The sequence below is a fragment of the Anopheles nili genome, chromosome 2 (assembly GCF_943737925.1).
Source record: "Anopheles nili chromosome 2, idAnoNiliSN_F5_01, whole genome shotgun sequence".
NCBI classification, from domain to species: domain Eukaryota; kingdom Metazoa; phylum Arthropoda; class Insecta; order Diptera; family Culicidae; genus Anopheles; species Anopheles nili.
The window spans coordinates 64,582,783-64,603,358 of NC_071291.1; the positions used below are offsets into that span (position 1 = coordinate 64,582,783).

A 20,576-nucleotide genomic window follows, 5' to 3' on the forward strand; every position below is an offset into this window, starting at 1 on the left:
ACTTCCTATTAAAGCTTTTCTTCAAGTTAAAATTTTGAAAGAGTATTGCCGTATATATGATGCACACGATGACGATGTAGCTCAGCTTTCTACTATTTTGTTGTAACATTCATTTTAGTCGCACCCATAATCACTAAACAAAATTGTATCAACACTAATGACCATGGAGCATGTTTGTCTGTTGGAACCCAAAAATTAAATGAACTCTCATAACGTATAATTATAGCTACGCTTACTTAATGGGCAAGCCCGCACATTAATGAATTGGTTTGTGAATATGGCCCATAGTAAGGACATAAAAGTTCAAAATTTATAATCAATTTAAACTCGAAATTAATTTAATATCCACCACCATAATCCCTCAGTTAGGCCACTTGTACCATAATCGATCGTACCTTAAATGGTCTGAATAGTTTAAATAAAAGATGTGAAAAGGTCAATAAGTTTTAAACAAGATTATTTTTTAACAAATAAGTTAAAACAGTGAGTTTTTAAACAATTTTTAAAGACCAAAAATGAGTTATGCCTTTGACAGTACAACCGTTACGCTTGTTGCAACAAAAATGTCTATCGACAATGCACATCGATCCTTTAGTTGGTATATTCTCATCGATTGAGCGTTGTTCGAGCGAGCACTCTCTTCACTTCGTAGTGAACCGTCCTACGAGAGTGTTCTTTTTAGTGACTGTGGTCGAAGTTTTCTGGCCAGTATCCAGAATATGGTACACCAAACAAAAACGTGAGTATACATACTACAACGCCCAATGAATTTGGGTGTGGTTGCATCAAAACGGCGTTAATTCTGTGGTCACGGGTTCAAAGTTGATTGAAATCAATAGTCATTTGTCGGGTGTGCCGGTGTAACAGCGGCGAGAGATTTTTTTTTTCATGAACAGTAGACAATGCAACCCCGTTGCAAAAAAAATCTAACTGGCTGGAGGCGAAAATTTGAGCGTAGACGCTAATTTGAGAGCAGTTTCTACGCTTGCGTATTGCATTTTTTCCCCTCCCATGGCAACCGTCATTTGCTATCACGGTTTTAGCTACGATATCGGTATATAGGCGGCTCGCTGCTTGCCTACTTCGTTCAAATCTTCACCCACTGGCGTGTGGAATGTTACTAATGCATTAGAGCTAGTCTTTTTGTTGTTGTGCAACCTTCTAAACCCACACAACACGGTGCAGTCAATCAAGATCCTTTTATGGCGGTCATCGTAATTTACTACGATGATACCATGCTTGATGCTGTCACCTCATCAGTTAGTAACGAGTGCGATACACGTGAACGTTATTTGGGCGGTCGTCGCTAAACCAAAAGCCAATTTGGTCTTTCTTTTGCATTACTTCCTAATCAATAATGATTAGCAAATTTCGCAAGGTTCACAACCGCAGAAGAAAAGAAACGTCAACTAATTTTTGAACGTTCGTTGTCGTTTTTTTGTTCCTAATTTTCACTACTTCCTTTGTGGCTAACACAAAGACAACGAGTAAATTCCTCGGCTGCATCTCGCTCGTGTTCATTCCATCCACGATTCTTAGAAATTTTCAGCGCGTTCTATTTTGTTCCTAAATAATTGCGCCGTTTGAAATGCCGGCTGCCGTTTGAACAAATGGTTAACACACGTGGTTTTGTTTACCCGTACGATTTACGATAGTATGAGTTCCGCGCGTTCGATCCCGGGCCTTCCAGCGATCACTAACGATTTTCCACCCCAATTCACGCGATTCGTTTCACCGCGGGTCCGTTGGCGCGAAGGTTTGGAATTTGAAACGTCGACCTTACTGGGGGGTGTTTATTTTATGGGTATTTTTGTATACATGTTAGCACACGTGTCATTTGGAGTGTGAGCAGTTGTGGAACACACTGTCCAGAACACGGACCGTGATGGGATGGGAGAAATTATGCTCGTGAATCAACTGCACGGTGTCGATCGGTTGCAGATGTGCACGTGTCTGCACAGGAAGTGGCCATTTTTGACGTCTATCTTTCCATTCCAGCCATGTCGCTGTGGTGCTGCTCAGCACCGTGCTGTTTTCGTTGCATTCCTTCGCCGAAATAACGCACGAATGCACCATCAAGAAGGGAGCGGACGAGAACATGTGCGTATTCCGGAACATTGTGTACGGTGCGACCACACCGGACGTTACATTTAAGGCGCCCTCGTCCAAGGTGCATTCCGTGGCATTCGAAAACAGCTCGCTGGAACACATCCCGGAGCAGTTCCTGGCCGTTTTTCCCAACCTGCGGGCACTATACGTACCCGATGTGAACCTCACCTCGGTGGTGATCCCTATGAAGCTGGAACGACTGAACGCCGCGAACAATCGCATCACGAACGTCATCGTTCACCAGACACGTGAGACCACGACCATGCTCGAGCTGATGCTTGACTCGAACAACCTGCATGACGTGTCCAACCTGACCCAGCTAGTGAAGCTGGAGATTCTCAATCTTAGCGGCAACAAGGATCTGCCGAAAGACGACACCGTCGATCTGGAACGGTTTCGAGGGCTCGACAACCTGCGCCACCTGCTGCTCGCGGACATGAGCATGCTGTACATCGAGAACGAGAAGCAGGTGGCATTTCCGGAGCTGGAGCTGCTCGAGCTCTCCAGCAACAACCTGCTGACGGATAGCCTGAATGTGCAGGTATTTGCACCGATGAAGGCGCTGCAGATCCTGCGACTGGCGTACAACCAGCTCACCAATTTGGACGTGATGCAGCTGACCGCCAACAACCCGCAGCTGAAACAGATCTACCTCGAAGGAAATAATTTCGCCTGCAACCACCAGCTGAAGATGCTAGAGTTCCTCAAAGAAGCCGGCATTGACACGCCAGTCACGAACTCAAATCCTCGCTGCATGGTGGGCTTTGAATTACGAAATCATATGTGTTGCAAGTGGACGATACCGGATGCGTCCGAGGTGTCCACCGTCGAAGTGACCGTGACAACACACGTGGACGAACTAACCACGAGCACGGTTACACCGGTAACGAGCGGTCCGAAATCGAACATTGACAAGAATCACGCATCGTCGGTCACGTTGGCCAATGTCGGTAGCATGCTGGTTTGCCTCTCGTTGGTGGCCATGGCTAAGCTGGTGTCATTCTAAACGTGTGGTTGCTTTTGTTTCTTGGAGTCATGCTCAACGGTATGGAAAAATTCCGCGATCGAAAACAAAAGCACCGATGGAAATTCCCATACTGAGCTATTTGTTTCACCATTTTGTTACATTACTACTTACCTCAGCATTTGAACAAATAAAACCCAGTTTTGTTCAAATTTAGCTCCGGCATATACGGGCCATCGGATGCCGTTTAAAATTCGATTAGTAATTCACCGCAGCAGCACACACACACACACACACATATTTCCATAAAGGTACTCGTCCATTGAACCATGCCAAGAAAACACCCATCGGATTTTTCTTTTCGTAAGCCTCATTAACGATACTTTCAGTATTACGTCTAGCCGTAGGTTCACCATAGTCTCATGAGCTTAACTACCAGATAGAACGATTTTCCTCACATCATTAGCTTCTACGTAGGTGAAGGATAAGAAGATGAACCAACGCGGTTCGAGTTGGGTATGCAGTACTGTTTGCTAGGGCACCATATGTGCAACATAACTGTCGATGGAAGCTCGAAAGCGAAGCGAGAACGGTGACTAGTTTTGTCAGGGGACACTGAAGCCCTTACGCGAAAGTTTTGAATCGAATGGAATCAGATTGGTACTGAGCGAGAAATTAAGGATCATGACTAGCTGATAGTTGATCAACTAATCGATGGAATCGAACCGATAATTGTGCGTAAAACTAAGCTCCCACGGGAGGCAACGCTACTCCTCAAACTTATGTATATGAATATGATAGATTTAGGTACTTTGTAGCTAACGGGAGACTACCCTCCGAAAGCCATTAACATTTGTCAAGTATTCAAAGCATCCCAGTAACATCTAGGCAGATACGGTATACAATATCAAAACAAAGGCTTATCGACCTGTGAATTTTACATTAACAACATTAACACAAACGCGAGGTGAGGGACGACCGGAAGAACTGCGATTTATTACAACGATTTTTACAAGGTTTTGTAACACATTTTGCGAGCGGCCGGGACGCAGTGGGGCCCAGTTTTAAGCTGCATAAGGACTGCTGGCGCGAGTATGCGTTGAAACGAGAGTTATAACAGGAAAGTCAGATAAAGTGGTGAGGTAAGTGCTCTTAGGTGGGCCACTAACTCGAGCCAGTGTAAGGATAACGAACCGCAACCATTGCAGTGTGATACCGTACTGAAAAGCAACGAACACCGCCTTTTAACCCGTCCGAATGGCCAATCCTCTCCAACACGGACGATCAAGATACAGGATCCAACGGAAGAACTGACGCCCGAGTGGTGCGAAGCACAGCTCACATTAAAAAAAAAAAGAAGGAATGAAAATGCCACCCCATAGCTAGAAGCACCTCCCTAGCGAGCTAAATCGCAAGCATTCTCGGACACATGGTTCGTCTTGCGATCGATCTACAAGATTGATCGGGACACATTTCATTTTTTGTTTCGAACGCCGTGTAACTTGTCCGCGCTCGCTATGTTTGGTGTGCGGTCAGCTTGTATCCGTCGTAAAAGTGTACGCTTGGTAGGAATGCTTTCCCTCGCAGGTGATTAATCGCATTGGTGCTAGTCTACTAAAATAGCTAACATTTTCTCTCATCTCGTTCTATTTGCGGAGCTTCATCGCGCACACATATTCACTGTACTCTCATGCTTTATCGTGGTAGAAGTAAACAGTTTTAAAATCTTACGACGCGTTTATGTGTAGCATTTTCGTAGAAAAATGTGGAGAATTTTTTCAAACGTAAAAATAGCCCATTTTCCACGTCGTTTCCATTCCATCAAGGAACACCGACGTCCGTAAGCTAAGATGGTCGTGATATTATCATTGATTCCACTCTTTACTAAATGAAAGAAAAAATCCGGTAAATCAGCTTAGTGTTAAATAATCTGTTGGCTCGCTTTATTTCGGTTCCGCACAACCATCTTCACCATCGGTTCATGGAGCGTTCGATGGAGTTTTACCTCTGCGTATTTTTCCCTATATGTACAAAGTTCTTTCGCCGCGGCGATTCGATAGTTTAAGATTTGTTTGCTACCTTCTACACTAGATGCTTCTCTTAAACCAGGTCCCTAATAGGAGAGATTGCATTCGACGCTAATGATGAGCTATTTTATACAATGTGTGCTTCCGTTTCTAAAATCGATTGTGTGTATCGCTCGCGTTTTTTTACAAATACACCGACTATTTACATCACGCAGTTCCGCACCGTGTTGCGGGGCTATGGGATCTCCTCGACGTACGTCGCCGGGAAGATGCCAATCTGACCGCGCAATGCCCCTAGCCACCAGCCGTCCTCCTGCTTGATGTGCACCTCAAGAATATCGCCGGGCTGTAGTTCCAACTCGTCGTAAAGCTTTGGTGTGTAGTTGAACAGCGCCCGGCAGCGTCCGATGACGACGGATTGCGCGGTTTCGCCACAATCCGGATGATTTCCGTTCGTGTCACCGCCATTCACCAGTGCCGGGTGGCAACCGTTCTCTAGAAGCTGCTTCGGTGCCACAGAGCAGCGATCTTCGTCTTCGTCTTGGGAGGAAAACTCATCTGCAAAAAAAAAGCAAGCGAGGATTAAACACGTGCCACGAATCAGCATCATAGGGTGAACCGTACCAAAATCCGAATCAGGTTGATTGGAGACCCCATCGGCAACGCCACGATCCCACGCCGGTCCGTGATGATGGTCGTCGTGTAGAGCTGACTTTCCCGCCTTGCCCGTCGTCTGAAAGAAGTGTCCCAAAAAATGGTTATTGGTCTTTCGAACCCCTACAACATCAGGTTCCACGGCATAGTTCTCACATAGTGTGTGTCATCTCCGTTGCACCCGTTTCGGGCGTACTTGTGCACGATGTGCTTGATCAGCGTATCGTTCTTGATGTCCAAGCAATTCTGGTCCGAACCGTCCTCCGTACTGAGCACTGTCGTTTGTCCGTTGGCGGTCACCGTTTCCAGGTTGCTATCCGTCTCGTCCTGATCGTGCTTGAGCCACAAGGGAACCTTCAGCACACTCGTCTGCAAACCGGTACGATCGCGTGTTATCTGGAATTGAGAGGAATTCAACCGTTAAAATGGCGTCCTACACGAGGTTTGACATTCCGCGTACCTGAATGTGTTGTGCAAGGGGGTGACTCGAGCGTGGCTTGTGATCGAGTTCCAGCAGCGCTGATTGCAGCTTATATCTGGCTCCCTCCAGGTACGTGAGCATCGATCGTATCTGTAAAGACATTCGACAGTGAATCAGCCATTAGACACCTCTCTGGATCGCCTGATTCTCGCAGCATTAGCGAAACATACGTGATACAGCTTATCGGCAATGTTCTGGTTGCTTTCACCGTTCTTGTCGAGCGTTTGGGAGAATCCCTTCAGTCCGTTACGCGATCGACGCTCCCGATCCAGGTCCTGGCGGATGAGCTGCAGCAGCTTGACGAGCGACTGTTTCCGCCGCTCCCGGTTCATGGCCAGCGTCGTGTGCTCGCAGTAGAAATCGGGCAGAAGCTGTTCGCTAGGACCTTCCGTCGCCCGGCGAATGTTCTTCAGCACGTCCAGATCCTTCGCCACGCTACACATTGTCACCTGCGGGCTCAACCGGTCGACCGTTTTCGTAAGCAGCGGGCTCATTTCCGTCGACAGTTTGAGGTAGTCGGAGGCGTACGTTTTGAACTGCGCCAACCGTTGGCTTTCCAGTGTCTGCAGCATCGAGGAACCACGCAGCACGGACATCTCCCAATCGACGCGGGCTCGCTCGGCACGGATGCACAGCGTGTAGTACTCCACGTCCGCTTTTTTGACCGCTTCTTCGGCCTTCTTTCGTTTGCCCTCGAGCTTGCTGGTGTCCTTTTCCGACACCTTCACGTCCTTTTCCGTGGTTTTGTGCAACAACCCGATCGAGGGGGTTCGCTGAAGTCTAAAAACGAAAGAAAGCGGTCATTATGTTACTGAGAAAAACCGCTTCCTAGTTGATGTTGACGAAGCAAAAAAGGGTTGCACTCACTTCACGTCCAGCATCGCATCCTGCAGTTTCTCGTTGTCCCGGGCGGCCGCGTGTGAGCTCTTCTTTGCTTTAATTTCGGCCGTCCTCCATTCCGCCAGGATGCGTGAGGATTTGTCTACGTTCGTTTCGATCGTTTTGCGCGCCTTGTGTTGGCTTTCGATGATCACCTTCAACGGCTTCACGACCTCCTCCGCGAGGGTGTTCGAGAACTGGCGATGTACCTCGCTGCGTCCTTCCAGCTCGGTTGAAACGGACCGCCACGAATCGGCTATCGTACCGGGCAGATCCCGGCACGCTTTGTTCAGCTTGTTGGCGATCTTTGAGAGTGACTTTGCGTACAGCTGCTCGATCTCCGTTCGCTCGTGCAAGATCGCGATCAAATCCTTACCAAAATCGCCTCCTTGCTTAACGAACCGGCGCACCTCCTCGAACCCATTCTGTCCCTGGAAATAGAGAGAAAAAAAAACGGAAAAAATTCCACAATGAAACGACGATGTCAAAATTTAAATATGGGAGAAATAGAAAATTACTATAAAAATAGCTGAAGGTTCCGCTCAATATTTAATTGCAACAAAGTGATGCACTTCACCTCAAACCTCATTAATTGCCACTCCATCGCCCTCTAATTTCAACAGCATTACGCAATCCGATCGCATTATTATCGGCAATTCAGTGTGATGTAACGAACGGGATCAACATTGTCACGATCGCGCGGTACATATGTGCAAACCGACACCATACAAAGCCACCACGGTCCCGATTAAGCACGGTGACGAAGGCATGATGGACAGTGAAGCCGACCCGACAGACCATCAATGTTGGGTCACTTTTAAACCCGCTACCCCGTGAGTATGGCCATTGGCAGCAATTGTACAATATTTTTCCATTAACAGATGTTTCCGGTAAGGCGAGTTCCCTGAGCATTGGAACCAAAGCACTGCAAACAGGAGAGACTGGTCGTGGACGTCGTTTATAGTTTGGGAAGCCTTTTTTTTTGCTATTTAGTTGCACATACCGACAACAGGGAGCACCGATTATGGCCATTAATAAATGGCGTATTAGCTAGTTTGCTTCCCGCGCAAATACGACAACCAGCATGCTGCTGCTGGAATGCAATCTAATCTTCTCCCCTGGCAAGCTCCGTAACAGCTACAGGCCGGTTTTAGTGTACATATATGATGGTTGAAGCATCATTTTTATTTTCTACACACCAGGAAACGATAAAGAAATGCCACTGCAGCTGGTTTGTTTCGCTTTCTTTAACCGACTTTATGGCGTCTCGGGTTGTGATGTGTGAAATATATCGGTTCACACAAAACGACAAATATCGGAGGAGAATCCATCACGCCATCGGCCGGTTTCCAGCAGACGCATTTCCTGAACACCAAGTAAGATAAATAACGCAAAAACCCGTTTCCTTAAGTACGCTTCACGTCGATTGATTAGCGGCAAAGTTTCGCTTTTTGTTTTTATCTCCCATATGCTGGCGAGGCGAAACATTGCCGATAGATTACAAATGTGTCGGGTAGTGCGTGGCGTGCGTTTGCGTAAATCAATCCACTTTCCGGTGGGTCGAGAGAAGCGAAAAAGAAAAAAAAACTATTCCACCATTTGATAGCGATCCCCCACTTGGGAAAGGGAAAGCCCTTTGGCGATCCGCACCCGAAGGTGATTGAATTGGAAATCATTTTTCTGTCGGTGCGATCTGGGCGGTGGTTTTATTTTTGGACTTCCTGTCCGGGTTTGTACACACCTCAGGACAGCACGTCGATCGATCGATCGATCGGTCGATCGGTTCATTACATGCGAAGCACGCGCCCTCGACCATCGATGGAGGACAACGATCTTGGAGGGCGTTGTCGCATTATCCAGTATCAGCATCGCTAATTAAGCGAACGCAAAAAGAAAACAATTCCCGCCCCCTTGCAGTAATGAGAAAATATGTTGCAAGCGTCTGGGTGTGGATCATGTTAATTAGTGTGCGTCCGGGGGTGCTGACGATCGCTTGCAAAACTTCCTTCCGGCTAAGGAGGTATGCGATTGAAAAATGAGACGATGCAACGATAAAACGAGCTGCGTAGGAAAATTGATTTATTTTTGTGAAATATTCACACAAAAAATGACTTATTTCGTTGTTCTTTAATTAACCATATCCTGTGGATGAAATATCTTCCTGAGTATCTTGACTGAAACATCTTCTCGAGTAATAAGTTAATTAAACCCATCCAACGCACGATCATGCGCTGTTCGTCCCACGATCGCAAGGATCGCTTCGTATTACAAATTATGCTCGATGTTTCCCCTGGATCAGATACTGCTACTTGTCGTTGCAACCTACCAATTTACGATGAAGCCCGTGAACATGTGCGTAAACATATGCCGCTGGGGGGGACTGAGATCTTGCAATGACCGCGCAAAGGGACAACTAACAAATGATCATCGTTAGCTCGGTAGCTCCGGTTAAAGAAATTACATTGAAACGTGATCCGCCCAGCGCAAACGAAGGGCGGAATTGAATTTCACAACTCAATTAGGAGTCACGCAGCGTTCCAGTGGGCGAACCTAAAAGAGCCCAAGATATTAAGACATTACCCGTTTTCCTATAATTATTTTGAGCATTAGTCTAAACACGAGACGCAAACCTGTTCGCTTGGAAGGGAGAAACGAAAAACAGAAACGCCGGTGGGCTTAAATTGATGGAATAAATATTTTCTAACCGTCCTTTGGGCTTTCATCCAATCTATCTAATGTCACCGCACGGTGCCGACGGAAATCGATCATCATGCCGCGAGTTTGGAACGTGAATCGTGGCAATTTCTATCCTGTTTAGAACCAGAAACCCGGCATGCCAGTCGAGGTTTATCTTTTCTTTCTCTGTAATCCACACAAAACACCAAAACCATCGTTTATTAAACCGGTCCTAAAATCCATCCGATCGGAGGATCTTTGCCCACCGTTTATGTGTCGTGTGGTTATTTTTTTTCGTTAATTAAATCGCTTTAAAATTGAGCTGTTTATAAGCATTAGTTTCAGTGAGCAAAACCGCCAAATTGACAAGTTTACAAACAACGCTGAAGCACGATCGAAACCACAATTACAACTGTTCTTGATCTTCAACCTATAGATCAGCTCTCGTACACCTACTCTAGTGCTTAAATCGGTAGCATCCGTTTGTGTGATGTAATTTTTCCCAAACAGCTTCCCGGTGCCGTTAACCATCAGCAACCGTTCGGGTTGATTTGCATATCAGATCGTACGTTAGGATCAAACAATCAAAACCACCGCCACCCAAGCCCACCGATGGCGCACCGTTTTATAGGTCGAGCGAATTTCACCGAGCGAACTTTTCTCGTGCGGCCATTACTCCCGCCGAGGATTGGTGACATTCGCGACATGCTCACCGATCCCTTCCCTATCGCTATCTCACGGTGACTTGATCTGCGTGTCGTCGTCGGGTGCGGGACTCGATCGAAAGTTGTCACTAACCGGCCCCGGGACAACTTTCCTGGCGTGCGCAGCAAACGATGTGTGCGTTTTATTTATTCGTTTTTTCTTCAACCCTCCACGCGAGCGCTGCAAGAAGGAAACCGGTAATGCCGCACCAGTAACCGTGTCGGATTCAAGGACGCTCGCGAGACACGCGGCGGTTCGCGATTTTTCGAGTGCGAAAAATATACTCTTTTTTGTTCCACAAGCGAGCGTAAGCACATGTTGTGCAATCGCGTGAATATCATCCCAAAGCTAAGGGGAAGAAACACTTCTGGTTCATCCAAAGGACACTCCATCCGAGGACTGGCAAATGTCACCGAGTTACGGAACACGATCCACTTGATCGCGACGACGGGTTGATGAATATTCAAATGTGGTCGCATTTTTATTGCACTGCCCAATTTAGCGGATTTATTGTACAACACCGCTTTTGTTACAGCGAAATCTTTGCACAATATGAAAATAACGTCAATCACGTCTGGTTCGCGCCATCCGCAGCGATAACGTAGCCCCGAAGCCCACCTTCGAAAGTAGGAAACGGTTGACATATCTTGTCGTCGATCACCGATCACGATCGCGGGCACATTTTCTCAACGCCCTCGATTGGTCAAGGTGTTGCGCGGTTTAGGAAACTAGTTTTCAGCGCTCATCATTAATTTATCACCGTATCGGTCCATCTCGACATCGGCTACTAAAAGGTTTGTGCCATCAAAGGTGGGTTGCAGCACCCAGAAGCGCTCGATCATCTGTGGACGTTTTGCAATGGCTCTGCACCATCCATCAACCATCGCCCGTCGCTAATTGATTTGATTTCCTCGAGTTCCAGCGCAAACCACGAAGGCGCGCTCGGATCGTCAATCGGTAGCTTGTAATGTAAACCGCGCGATTCACTATCAATAATGTTTTAAGTTGCTGTTTTTTGTTTTGTTTCTCCCAAACAAAACACTCCCGCAGGTTTTCGCGATTGCGTGGAAGTACACGAGAAAAATCACTTTCCCGCGTGGAAAAGTCTGCGATGGTTCCTGCCACCGTTCAGTGCAAAAATTGCTCCCCAACCAACTCCAGCTCTGCTAATCTTTGTGACGAATGGCAAACAAACGCGGTGCGGTTGCAACTAAGGCCCCCTGTTCGCTATTAATCATGCCTTCGTCGCCCACCCCGGTGGGTTGAATTTTTCAACCCCCCTCCCACGAGCACAATTGGCCATCATCCGTTAATGGGCGTGCTTGTAGCGTGAGATTGTAACTGTTTTGGGGGAAGGTGGAGAGATAAAAAGGCAGCCCCGAATTAAAATCATTAAGATGATACCACGCCGTGATATCGCAACAAAGTGCCATGCTACATAAATGCTTTGTCAGTTTTATAGTTGTTTAAGTAGTGCTGGCTGCTTGGAATAAAAGAAAAAAAAAACACTCCGCGGGATGAAGAAGAACCTAAAAGAGCTCATCGCGTTGTGTCTTGTTTTAGAAACAGTTTTGTCTTCACGTTCTCTGCTCTGTTTTGCAGCTCGGAAGGAATATTTAAGTAATATATTAAGGTGAAAAGATTCGCAAATAATGTTTTCACAGTTTAATGATCACTTGATTAACAATCCTCATTCGTGCAATGCATCATGATGAAAAACAAATTATTCTAAATTAGTGCTATTAATGATCGATAAAATAAAATAAATAAATCCGCAATGAGATTCAATTACAAACCCCATATTAAAAGAAACTGTTTTGAAGAATAAAATGATAGAATAATGTTAATTAAGTTTTGCTGATCGTCAACGACTCAAAGGTTCTTCCTAGCGCAGTTTAATTTTCCACATCCCCATGCATCGCCATAAGACAAAAACCATTCATTAATGAAACATTGACGACCACATTGTGGCCCGCGAGGACCCCCATTACCTCTAGAACCTCCGCATTCGCACTCTTCCGCTGAATCGTTCGCGCCCCATCCCGATCCTCCGACGACAGCGTCCGATCTCGCTGAACCACACTCGATTCCGGTGACGTCGTTTCCGGTTCCGGTTCCACCGATGGACGCGTATCCTGCTCACTCCCAGCCGTCGTTGCCAGATCGCTGTTGTGGCGTCGAACCCGGTCACCACCCGCCGGTTCCCCACCGACACGTTGCATGGCGGCGTGCTTCTGCACCACCTCCCGAATGCGGCCCTGTTCCTCACCGATCCAGCTCTTAAATCCGCTCCATTTTTTCGTGATCTTCGCCCGACGCCGGTCAAAATCTAGCAGGTGTTTGCTCGGTGCAGTTCGATTCCGCAGCAACGTGAGTCTCCGTTCGGATGGGTGCAATTGCTGACGGTGTTCACAATATTCCCCACTGTCTGGGTGACCGGCGACGAGTCCAAGTGCCACTGTCGATTGATTTATCTGACGTGTCAAATCGTCCAACTCATCCATCGATACAGCTAACTGACCTGCGCCAGGTCCTGCATCAGCCAGACTCTGGAAACTCGCTGACTTTAGATCGAATTCTTCGTCCTCACGTTCGTCCTGGTCCTGGTCCCCATTCGTGGACGTGGAGGAGTCACGCCGGAATCCCGGCGGAACATCGTACCGCGGCGGTTCACCCGGACTCGGTAGGTTCTGGTACAAATGCGCCTCACCATCACTCACCAACGACAGGCTGATCTCGTTCAGCACGTGATGCGATCGAGTCAGATCGTACGTCGATTCACCCCGTGGTTTCCGGATCCCATCCGAACGCGTGCTCCGCGGGAAATCGTAGATACTTTCCACGGCTGGGCTGTTCGGGACTGACGACAAAACGGTACCATTCCCCGTGGGTTCGCACACCGACATGTTCAAAGATGGTGCCTTCACGAGGGAAAGCCGCCCATCGGGCAGGTGAAGATTGTGGGCGGATTTCGTCCGACGGCCCTTCACCAACCCCGTCGCATCGTACGCCTGGCGCACATTTTCGTCCTGAAACCCACGGCAGTTGTTGTTGCTCTCGGGCAGAAAGGTGAACTTAATCTCACCGAAGTTCGGCAGCGAACTGTTCGCGTCCACAAACACGTCGTTTTCGCTGTCCTCCGACGTGGTGGGGGTTTGGGTGGACATGCGTCCTCGGGGGGATCCACCCGCCGGTGGGAGGTTTGGTAAGGGTAGCTGCTCGAGTGACGAGTCCGTGTCGAAGTCGAAACGGGTCGTTTTTGAAATGAGCACCGGGGCACCGATTTCGGGCCGGAAGTCGTCCGATCGTGATCCGCACATGTCGTAGCTGGCGGACAATGGTTCCGCTACACCCGACTTCCGGCCAGGGGTTTTCCGAAGGAAGCGTGCCCCCAGCACGCCCGAGTATCGCTTCGTTAGCTTGTCGAGCAGGTTTGAGGACGATTTTCCGTGGCGGGAACTCGCCAATCCGGTGGACGCTGCCACGTGCTGTACGTCGTAATTCCGCTTGATCATGGCTGGGTGGGTGGCTGGCTGGCACTTTACACACACACACACACATATACACTCACGCACGAGCCTCTGCCTCGCTGCTCGCTTAACAGTTTGAGTCCTTTTTGTTTGCTTTTTTTCGTTGTCTCACACCTCCGTCATCACTCACTCACGCCCGCTTGTGTGGTTTTTCACTCGCCACGCTCGCTTTTCTTCTCCGCTCGAGCAAGCTCGTGGACGTGGGAGGGTGTGGCTTTTCACATTTTTCTCTCACTATTTCGTCCACCTCCGGTGGCGGGATGTTTTTCTTCCGATTCCGCGCACCGCACCAATATGGTTCAACCCGGTCGGCCGCGTGCCGCTATCGAAAAAAAAAAACGATGACCAATTTCACTTTTATTTTATCACTCGCTTTTCCGCCCCCAAAAAGGACCACCCAAAAAGGAGCACGTCGGGTGTCGGGTTCGATTCGGAGGATCGGTTTTGCTGTCTGGCCAAAAACAAACAAAAAAAATTGGGGGGACAAAAGCCACCCCTTTGAACTCCAAGCCGCCTCGGAAAGCAAGGAAAAACGCGTGAAATGTCGTGTAGGTGCAGCGAACCATCCAGGCCTGCGTTAAACCACGCCACGATAATCCGGAACGGCAAAGCAAAAACACACACGCCACCACGATACGATCTTGGGGTGCAATTTGTTTTTGGCCGTACGCGGAATGCGCGCGAACAAAAAATGAAAAACGCTTACTAGGGGAAAATTCGCGAATGATTTACGAGCGTTCGGTCGGGTGGGCGGATTAGGCTGGCCACCGGCCACCTCGGCCAAAAGATGGAAAGTGTTTGATCGGTGGATGAATTTTGTAGCCCACCACTGTAGCGCTGGGAAGTGACGTGAATTTGACTGGGCGAGAAAAAGCACGAAAAAAAACAACCCCAACTCGCGCTTCGCAGGTGGCACAAAACGGAGGCAAAAAGCATCAGCGAAAAAAGACGCTCAAATTAATAAAGGGGGAGCAACAGTAAAAAAAAAATCATCAACCCCCGCGAAACGAAAGCGAAACCCCCGTAGCCGAAAGTAAGGGAGGGACAGAAATTTGTGAAGAAAAAAAAAAGCGCCCAAAAACATGAAGATCGATGGAATGAAAGCGAATTTTGCTCACGGCTGTGACTTCGATAACGATCAGAGTACACGCGCCAAGGCTCTGTGTCGGGTGAAGAGGACACAGTCCGAGAGCGGAAGATTTATTACACCACCGACGTCGGGGGAAGGCCGATCAGAAAACCGGCACAATGCCATCCACCCGGGCCCAGTGTTTGCCTTTAAGAAGCCATTCTCAGCCACACCGGCTTACATTATTGTTGTAATTAGTATATTTACGGAACGCGGGCCGCCTTTAATTGAACGACCAATTCTTTGGTGCATCGGTCGTTTGCGAAAACAAAACAAAACGCAAGCAAAAAAAAAACACATTCCACCCCACAAGGCTAATCCACCCGGACGGATGGAGGCTGATATCTCACGATAATAATCGTCGATCGCGATCATTGCTTCATCCGTGCCGGGCAGCACGGATCGCATCATTATCCTATCGAGGGAATATAACCACCAATTAGTGGCACGGCGTGGTGTGTGAACTTTTCCTTCACGAAAAATGTCACAAACGGTACGCGAACGACGCGGCCACCCAAACAACGCCCGCGTCAATAGTTTCACACACATTTTCCACCCACATTCCCGAGTGGAGTTTGTTGGGTTTGTTTTTTCTTCTCTTTTTTTTTGCATTACGCCATCACGCTCACCCAGAGGTCACGGGGCAAAGTCTCACGAAAATAATCGCCACGGAGGTTGGTACTTTTTTTTTCGGTACTTTAGGCACGCACGCAAACAACCGATGAGGATGGTTCCCGGCACGGGAACGAACTGTTATTTTTGGTCCCCGCCTCGGTCAACCGGTGGCGCACGCGCGCGCGCGAACCATAGCTTCTGCTGCGTTGCTTATGCCAGTTGCAGGTAAGAAGGTGCTTTAAATTCCATAATTACAGGCCGTGGAGGCGCTAATGATCGTATCGTAACGCCTCTTAACGGGGCCGGGAAACCGGGAAGATGATATGAGGAACCCCTCTTCGGTAACCCTTTTGGAGGGTTTTTTCCCTCTTTTTTTTTTGGGCACTCGACATCGTGTTCCACCTTGCGGTACGACGCTGGACGAACTCCGTCAGTTGCCGTTGAGCTGAAGCCGGTACTCAAGCTGCTGCTGCAGTTGGTAGTGTATCTGACCCTGCTGGACGTAGTGCCGGATCAGGTTGAAGCACAGCAGGCAGTACGTGAACACCTCGAAAGCCAGGCAGAGCAGAATGTGGATGACTTCAAGTCGGTAACCCATTGGTGCGCTTGTTTCGTGGGGGTTCTCGAACCCGCTTTCACTCGCTGGGTATAAATTCTTCTCGCTTTCAAGCAGAAAGTTTAAGAAACCACGATCGAACGTGACGTCGCACACACTCTGCTCGGTAGAAACTGAACCAGAATGGGGATTCGAGCCAATTCACGCTTCCTAAACGCGTCGTTTTTGGGGGGAAGCTGAACGATCGTCGCCTCACGCGTGTCAAAAACCAGAGCGTGAGAGTCGAGCAGATCGACCTCCTGCGCGGCGAGAGCTCTCAGAATTCTAGACTGTCATGTTGATCTCGAGTCGGTCTCATCATGCATTCGGATTTATGGCGTTCTCCCACGGGCACAGGAGCGTTTGCTAGAATCAACCACAACCTTTCGGGAATGCAGGCCATGCCATGCCAGCGGGAGATCATCTGATCGCGGTAGAACCGAGCACGACGTGAGATAGAATTGTCTCGACTGTGCGCACGGAATCCCGTGAGGAAACTTCTCTAGACAAGAGGCCGTTCGAGTGGCTAGTGAAGAAGCTAACGCTCAAAAAAAAAAAAAGAACCCCCTTCAAAATACCCCGGGGTAAGATCATAAGAACGATCACCCGTGCACGGGCATGTATGTGCCGGCCTCCCATCGACGGGAAACAGGTCTTTCAATGGCAATTTAAATCTTCAGATTTATGGTACGCATATCTCCCGGGGATCGGCTTCATTTACCTTCTGCCCTGCATTCGGTTCGCTGGCGCTCCTGTGAAAGTGCTGGGAGGGGTTCGGAGTGCAGAGAAGAAGAAGAGAATGAGGTGAACACGGTGAACTTATTGAGTAGGTTCTCGAAAACAGCACGCCCCATCCGTTTTTTTCCCGTTTATCATCATCTCACCCGCGTTCGAGAACGAAAACAACGCGAACACCGCTACGGGAAAGGTGTGTTCGAAGTGTGCCGCTGGAGAGCTTTTTCCCAACGCCGTTGGTGGTGTTCTTCTTTTTCGCTTTTCCACCAATTTCATTTTCCCCGCCTAAAAATCGCCCACTTGTTTGGTTTCATAAATTGCGAGTCACCGAGAGAAATTAAACAAGCCCCCGTTTTTTAGAGTTTTACGACGCCCCGCTCTTGATCGAGCGTGATGATTGATGTGTGGATGACGAAAAAAACCCCTTTTACTGCGTTCTTATCTGGCCAAGAATGCCGATCAAATCTCATGCCGACAGTGGTGCGAATAACATCGATCAATGTTGCCACCGAACACCGTCACCGGTTTTCTGATGTGATGATCCGTTATTAACCCTTTCTGCTGTTGCAGTGATTTAAAGCTCAGCACCCACCGATTGGACGATGTTTGCGTAAATATTCGACCACGCAACATCAATCAGGGTGGAGGAATGGAAGAAATAAAAAAAAAACCTTCAACCACCCAATCGCTTGATTAATCCATCAGCGTTCCGTTGCGCATCCGCAGCTCCCGTCAACCGTATCAAACATGCCGCGGTTGGAATTCCATTCCCTGCTGACACGATGCACCTGTGATCATGCCACGCATGGAGTAGACCCTTCGTGCAGGCGGTCTCCGTTATAACCGAAAGAAAAAAAAACAGGTTGGTCGTGGAATGGACAAAATACCCCAGTTCCGTTGACATCCACCCAAACGGTGGTGGTGGCTAAAAATAGCGCTGACGACACGAACCATCATGCTCGTGGCGCGCGCTCACTGTCGGAGGAAAATCGGAAATTAACTTTGTGGTAAGAACAACGTTCCCAAACTACTTTTCATCTCACAACGAGCGACGGATCCCGCAATAGAACGAATTACGACCACGACCAGAGCGTTCCTTCTGTGCACTTGCTGTCGCTACCAGCTCATGGTCGGTTATTATTAAACGATCACGTAGACGCATCTTGTGGCGGCCTTGTACTCGAAGTAAAGCACACTGCCTCGACCGGAGGCTAATGATGCAATATCGGTATGGTTCCCTTTTTTTTCTTCCCATCGCGTTTTCGGTGGGAAAATGCACGCGTAGTAGGATCCACGCACAGAGCCGGGTGTGGGAACTCTGCCACGTGTGGGAGAGAGTTCCCAGCGAGACAGGATTTGCGGATCCGCTAAAAACATCTGGCACGATCACCAGCGATCGTGCAGCCGGTGGGGAGGTGGTGTGCGAGCGAGAATTAATTTTGAGTTTTCCTTGCCGACCTCCCGCGAACGAGCAGATTTTCCGGGCTTTTGCTACGGAAACGCACCGGGCGTGCATAATGTACTGTTTTTTTTTTTTGGTAAATAATTCATTTAGAAGCAGCTTCTTCGGGGGATGCGGCACATTTTTCTCTCTCCTTTTTCACATTCTTTCACATCTCCGCGTTCTTTGGAGGGTGTTTTTTGTTGTTGTTCTTGCTTTGTTCCGTTAGCATTTATTTTCATTTAGCGTTCCACGGGGGCTGAGAAGGAAAGGAAGCCAACAAGCCGTCTACATATTCACGGCATCGAGTGCAACATTTGTGTGCACCACTGTACCATGCTGGTGCACTTGGCGTGCTTTAAATGACCATTAAAATAGTTAGAAAGCCCTGCATCCGCCTTTGATGCGTAACCCTCACCGGGAAAGTCTATCCTCGCGGGCAAACGCCACTCAAATGAAGCCGAAAAAGAAGGTCACAGGTGTTATTTTAAGGCTATTTTCATTATTTTCGGCATCGCCCTTTTTTCTATCGCTTTCTTCCCTCTCTCTCTCTCTCTCTCTCGCTCTGTTTTCTCCACCTTCACACACATAAAATCTGGCGATGCTAAACTGCATTTAATTCGTCTTTTTCATCACCGCACGAGCATCGCAAATAATCTCCACCGGCTCAAAGAGCGGCGCTGGGAAAGGTTTGATTAAACACGCCAAAATAGCGAGAGTTTGACCTCGAAACCGGCCCGGATCGAGTTAATAGTGGTGCGGGGTGTAAGCTCAACGGCCTAAACAAAAAAAACACCACCACTCCTCCCTTAAAAGGAGAAATAACGAGGAGAAAAAAAAAGCGCCGATACGGCGAAAGGTAAACCCGGCGAAAATTGGAAGGAAGCAGTAAATATAGACGCACCAACGCAGCGAACATAAAAGGCCAGCAAGATCGGCGTTTCTATTTGCGCACCGGCCGGATAAAGCGCACCGACGAAAGGGAGATGATTAATAATTCAAACAGTTCGCCCTGGGGGCGGAATCTGGCCGTGGCTCTGGACGAAGGATGTGGCAGAAATAGAAAACACATTTCAAAACAAATAACTCTCACCGTTCTGGCCACCGTCCTCCCAAGGGAGGGTTGAACTGAAAACCCACCGGGCGAGAATTTCCCGTACCATGAGCCCCAAATAAGTGGAGAAGCACGAAAAACTCGATCACCAAAATGAAGCGAAACAAAAAAAAACAGCCACGCATCAAAAAGGCATCAAGAGGACGCCGGCTCTTGGGACGGACAACATTACAACGCGGCCCCCGGTGGGGTCCCGGGGTTCGAGAATCGATTCGATGTGATAATGGCGGCCTCGGGAGGGGCCCACCAGTAATTAGCCTGGCCGCGTTAAGCGGTTCTCGATTTCCTCACCCCGAGGGAGAGGGTTTCTAGCGCAGTTTGGAAGGGAAAATCCAAGCGAGATGGAAAAGAAACCCAAGAACCGGCGGTGATCGAGAAGACGAGCTTCGAGGCCATTGTAATGATCAATATCCGGGAAGCTCGAAATGGAAAAATGCAATCAGTGGGCGCCCGCGGGAACAACCGGGCGAACCGCGCGGAGATTCAGCCGACACCAAGAACAACGGGCGGTTGAGATGGACGGTTAAATGGCAGAGAACCCACCGTGAAAAAACCCGGAGCGCATTAGCTTAACCAGGTGAAATAGGAGCGAATTGATGGAGGAATCGGTGAGACTCCAAAAAAAGCCGGGCTGCAGCATGGCTCAAGCTGCCTTATCATGTGCATTACGAGAAGGGGATGAAAAAGAAATGTGACCGCTAAGCTCATCGGGTAGCAATCACTGGTGGAAAAGCATCTTAAGCGACCTCAAAAAGAGCCTTATTTAAGCCCTCCACGAAATCCATGCATCATCGCGCATGTCGCGCCCATCAAGAATCGATCGTTCCATCAATTAGCTAGCAGCGTCGATCTCACGGTGGCTTATACACGTGCCGCGAATCGCATTTCGATCGCCGATCCTAAACGAGATCCACCTTTCCGG

The 20,576-nt window shown here is 48.4% G+C and overlaps 2 protein-coding genes across 2 annotated transcripts; one reads left to right on the forward strand and one right to left on the reverse strand.

The window, feature by feature from the left end:
- Window positions 1-623: 623 nt before the first annotated feature.
- On the forward strand, window positions 624-4,432 carry LOC128720135 (P-granule-associated novel protein 1-like). The gene is made up of 2 exons (XM_053813821.1): window positions 624-739; window positions 1,999-4,432. Exons 1-2 carry the CDS (start codon window positions 720-722, stop codon window positions 3,113-3,115), a joined length of 1,137 nt encoding a protein of 378 aa, XP_053669796.1. The 5' UTR covers window positions 624-719; the 3' UTR covers window positions 3,116-4,432.
- Window positions 4,433-5,011: 579 nt separating this feature from the next.
- LOC128722063 (uncharacterized) lies at window positions 5,012-14,107 on the reverse strand. Its single transcript, XM_053815882.1, has 7 exons — window positions 12,487-14,107; window positions 7,103-7,545; window positions 6,406-7,015; window positions 6,215-6,325; window positions 5,911-6,150; window positions 5,725-5,833; window positions 5,012-5,658 (listed from the first exon to the last, which is right to left on the reverse strand). Exons 1-7 carry the CDS (start codon window positions 14,008-14,010, stop codon window positions 5,336-5,338), a joined length of 3,360 nt encoding a protein of 1,119 aa, XP_053671857.1. The 5' UTR covers window positions 14,011-14,107; the 3' UTR covers window positions 5,012-5,335.
- Window positions 14,108-20,576: the final 6,469 nt, after the last annotated feature.